Source organism: Armigeres subalbatus, unplaced genomic scaffold, assembly GCF_024139115.2.
Source record: "Armigeres subalbatus isolate Guangzhou_Male unplaced genomic scaffold, GZ_Asu_2 Contig1847, whole genome shotgun sequence".
Taxonomy (NCBI): Eukaryota; Metazoa; Arthropoda; class Insecta; order Diptera; family Culicidae; genus Armigeres; species Armigeres subalbatus.
The window spans coordinates 266143-267007 of record NW_026942669.1 but is presented as its reverse complement, the minus strand read 5'-3'; the positions used below and the strand labels follow the sequence as shown (position 1 = coordinate 267007).

At 37.0% G+C, this 865-nt stretch overlaps 1 protein-coding gene across 1 annotated transcript; it reads left to right on the top strand.

Annotated features, from left to right (window-relative positions):
• LOC134203410 (uncharacterized) lies at positions 1-634 on the top strand. Its single transcript, XM_062678284.1, has 2 exons — positions 1-291; positions 350-634. The coding sequence occupies exons 1-2, from the start codon at positions 58-60 to the stop codon at positions 632-634; spliced, it is 519 nt and encodes a 172-aa protein (XP_062534268.1). The 5' UTR covers positions 1-57.
• The last annotated feature ends 231 nt before the right edge of the window (positions 635-865 follow it).

Genomic DNA, 865 nt, shown 5'->3' with positions numbered 1-865 from the left:
TCTGCCAACTTAACCTTAAAGGTCAGTTACTCTTTTTATTCAAGTTTAGTATCAAAGATGAACATATCGTTCGTCAAACTTGGTCACGAACAATGTGAAACTTGCGTTTGTGCAACTTTACATCAGGACACTTCAGGACACAAAGAAGAAGATCGTTTTATTGTGGAATGCTCCGTTTGTAGATCACACGTCGAACATATGCGGCTGGCAACAATTTCACGATCAGTTTACCGCAATGATGGAGATGAAGTTTGTCCAAAAGAAATCGTGCTTGCTGTGGACCTTCAGAAGGTAATTTTAAAATAAATTATTTTTCAAGAGCTTATTTAATTTGCTTTCGATATTATAGGTCATCCAGCTACCACGATTAGAAGGTTTAAAAACGGTTGTCTTCACTCAGCGTTTGATATCTTTTAATGAAACATTCCGACGGGTGGGTAAATACGCGAAGAATTTCCCAGTTATTGCATGTCTGTGGAACGAGTCAATTTCTGGTAGATCCGCGGCTGACATAACTAGCTGCTTCAGTAAGGTCATATTATGGTGCTGCACAAACGAAATTGAGAAACACACCAAAATCTTAAATCGCATTTCAGCAAAATGGTTTGCTGAAAATCAATCAGCAATTTTGTAGCTTACTGAATGTCAGTAATTTGATTTGTCCTAACTGAAAATCAGCATACTTCTTCAGATTACTGATCGTTCAGCATTTCCCATCGACTTGATAGTTCCATAGTTTGAATTGAAGAGAAGCAGCCAATTTTAGGTAAAGCAGGAGCTTTTCTAATTGTTGTTGTTAATGTGTGTTATTTGAAGGAACACTTCCCCTCAATCCAATATGATACTGGTAAGTATTTTAACTAAT